The sequence below is a fragment of the Eretmochelys imbricata genome, chromosome 14 (genome assembly GCF_965152235.1).
Source record: "Eretmochelys imbricata isolate rEreImb1 chromosome 14, rEreImb1.hap1, whole genome shotgun sequence".
Taxonomy (NCBI): Eukaryota; Metazoa; Chordata; order Testudines; family Cheloniidae; genus Eretmochelys; species Eretmochelys imbricata.
In genome coordinates, this window is record NC_135585.1 from 30,103,219 (window position 1) to 30,105,819 (window position 2,601).

Consider the following 2,601-nt stretch of genomic DNA (forward strand, 5'->3'; position numbering starts at 1 on the left):
TTTCCCGGAGCTGGTCACAGCCGGGTGTAGCCCAGATAAGAGCTATAAAGCTGTTCCTGGTGAAGTGTCCAGAGGTCACTGCTGGGGCCTGGTTGCTTGCCTCTGGCCTCTGTGAGTTCAGTGAAGATGGTTGGTTTGCAGAGGGTTATGACGGTAATATGCGCAATTTCAGGGGTGGCAGATTTCCCAGGCTTACATTCCCAACTCTGCTGCACAAGGAGTTACTATTTTTATTGTCCAAACATTTATTTTGATCAAGAATGGCTTTTTAAAGATCTAAACAATTGGTTACAATTTTGTCTCCATTCTGCCTAGTGCCCATAACTCCATGATGGGAACATGGTTATGGCCACCTCCCTCCCTGGTCCTTCCACTGAGGTGGACAACATTGAGTGCTGAGATTTTCACTAGGACTTTTCAACTTAATTTTAATGGGGGATGATTGCTGAAATCACCCAGACAGCCTGAGGTTTTCAAAGCTAAGTTTTTATCTCAGAGTCTCTGCACGTTTTTGCAAAAGCCACATTTACTGCCTGCTTTCCTCAAAGCTTCCTTGACCTCTCTGTTTCTCAGGCTGTAGATGAGGGGGTTTACCAGGGGAGTCAGGACCGTGTAGCAAAGAGAGAGCACTTTGTTTAGGTCTCTCAGTGTATCACGTTTCGGTAGCATGTAGACAATCATTAGGGTTCCATAGAAAATTGTCACCACAATGAGGTGAGAGGAGCAGGTGGAAAAGGCCTTTTGCCTCCCGGTGGTGGAAGGGATTCTCAGGATGGTGGCGATGATGCACATGTAGGACGTCATGGTTAGCAGGAATGGAGGCAGGATGAATACACAGGCTAGTATGAAATCCACCAATATGAGCTGGTGGGTGTCACTGCAGGAGAGCTCTATCAGTGGGAGGGCATCACAATAGAAATAGTCAATTTCATTTGGGCCACAGAATATTAACTGTGATAGGAATAAGACAAAGATGGTAATACCCAAAAAACCATTTAACCAGGAGCCAGCAGCCAAGTGGAAGGAAAACCTGATATTCATAAGAGTTAAATAGTGCAGGCGTTTACATATCGCTAAATACCGATCATAAGACATCGCTGTTAGGAGACAGCATTCTGTAGCCACCAGAGAACCAAAGAAATACAGTTGTATGATGCAGCCACTGACTGAGATGGTTCTGTCCCCAGTCAGGAGACTGGCCAGCATCTGGGGCACGATGGCTGAGGTGTAGCAGGTCTCTACGCAGGACAAATTCCCCAGGAAGAAGTACATGGGGCTGTGAAGATGCTGGTCAGCCACAACGAGCACCACAATGAGGGTGTTCCCAACCACGGTTGCCATGTAGATCACTAGGAACATCAGGAAGAGAAGAATTTGCAGGTCAGGGAGATCCCCGAATCCCAGGAGGAAGAATTCAGTGATGGCTGTTTGGTTTCTGCAGTCTGCCATTGGTTGAGTCTAGGAACAATAAATCTGTGTGACTGAATTGGAAGGACACAGAGTTAAAAGTTAATCAAATCTCGTGAATTAATCCCATAAATATTCAGAAAATCCCTCCCTCTCCTGGTTACAGGCTGAAATTTTAAGGCTAAGTTTAGATTTCAGAGCAAAGTGCTCGGAAACTGAGTCCGAGGACAGAACATTCCTCTGATGGGGAAGAGGGTTTTCGACATGGATATCAGTGATCAGCTATAAAAGCCCATTTATCTGGTAGCCACATACTGATATTACAGATCAGATCATTTCTCTGTCTATCATATCCTTTCTAGTGACATACCAGAGCTTAACAATGATGCTTAAATGCTATATTTCACTTCTGGCAATGGCCAGAATCATTCCATGTCTTAGGAGTAAAAATCAAACATCAACTAAAATCTTGGACTGAGATTTTTCAATGTGGTCTAGAGCTCTTAGGCAACGTCCTGTTGTTAGATTTCTTTCCATTAATTCTAACAATATATCCTGGTATATTCAGCATTTCAGTGCCCTGTAGGAGAAGGAATAATTTTCACCCCCTCACAAGAGATCAGTTCATGCCATAAATAATGAAGTGGAGTAAATTCTCCCTTAGTGCCTGTGGTGGTGATGGGAACGTGGTGAGGGACTGGCAGTGCCTTTTCTGTTTCTCAACAGTAGCTATGTAGCAGTCATAAAATACAGCTCTTTGGAGGGTGGATCTTAAGAAGGTGCAAAACCAGGCTGATGTACAACCCTAACTGGGAAATGACCCTCCCCACTTCATAATGAGTGTGGGATGATAATACAGGAAAGGCACTGGGTGAAAAAAAATGCTTTCCCTAAACTCAAAGTCTAGAAACAATCTGGCATGTGTGATCCGGGCTAGTAAGACTCTATCACCACTCGCCGCTCCATTGAAAATTCATGGAAGACCGGAGACATACCAGAAGACTGGAAAAGGGCAAATATAATACCCATCTGTAAAAAGGGAAATAAGGACAACCCAGGGAATTACAGACCAGTCAGCTTAACTTCTGTGCCCGGAAAGGTAATGGAGCAAATAATTAAGCAATCAGTTTGCAAACACCTAGAAGATAATGAGGTGATAAGTAACAGTCAGCATGGATTTGTCAAGAACAAAGC

The 2,601-nt window shown here is 44.1% G+C and overlaps 1 protein-coding gene across 1 annotated transcript; it reads right to left on the minus strand.

The window, feature by feature from the left end:
- Positions 1 to 492: 492 nt before the first annotated feature.
- On the minus strand, positions 493 to 1,449 carry LOC144275300 (olfactory receptor 6N1-like). The gene has a single exon (XM_077834508.1). It carries the CDS (start codon positions 1,447 to 1,449, stop codon positions 493 to 495), a length of 957 nt encoding a protein of 318 aa, XP_077690634.1.
- Between the last annotated feature and the right edge of the window lie 1,152 nt (positions 1,450 to 2,601).

Coding starts and splice junctions, on each gene's coding strand:
- LOC144275300 (XM_077834508.1), bottom strand. CDS start 1,449: ATGGCAGACTGCAGAAACCAAACAGCCATCACTGAATTCTTCCTCCTG.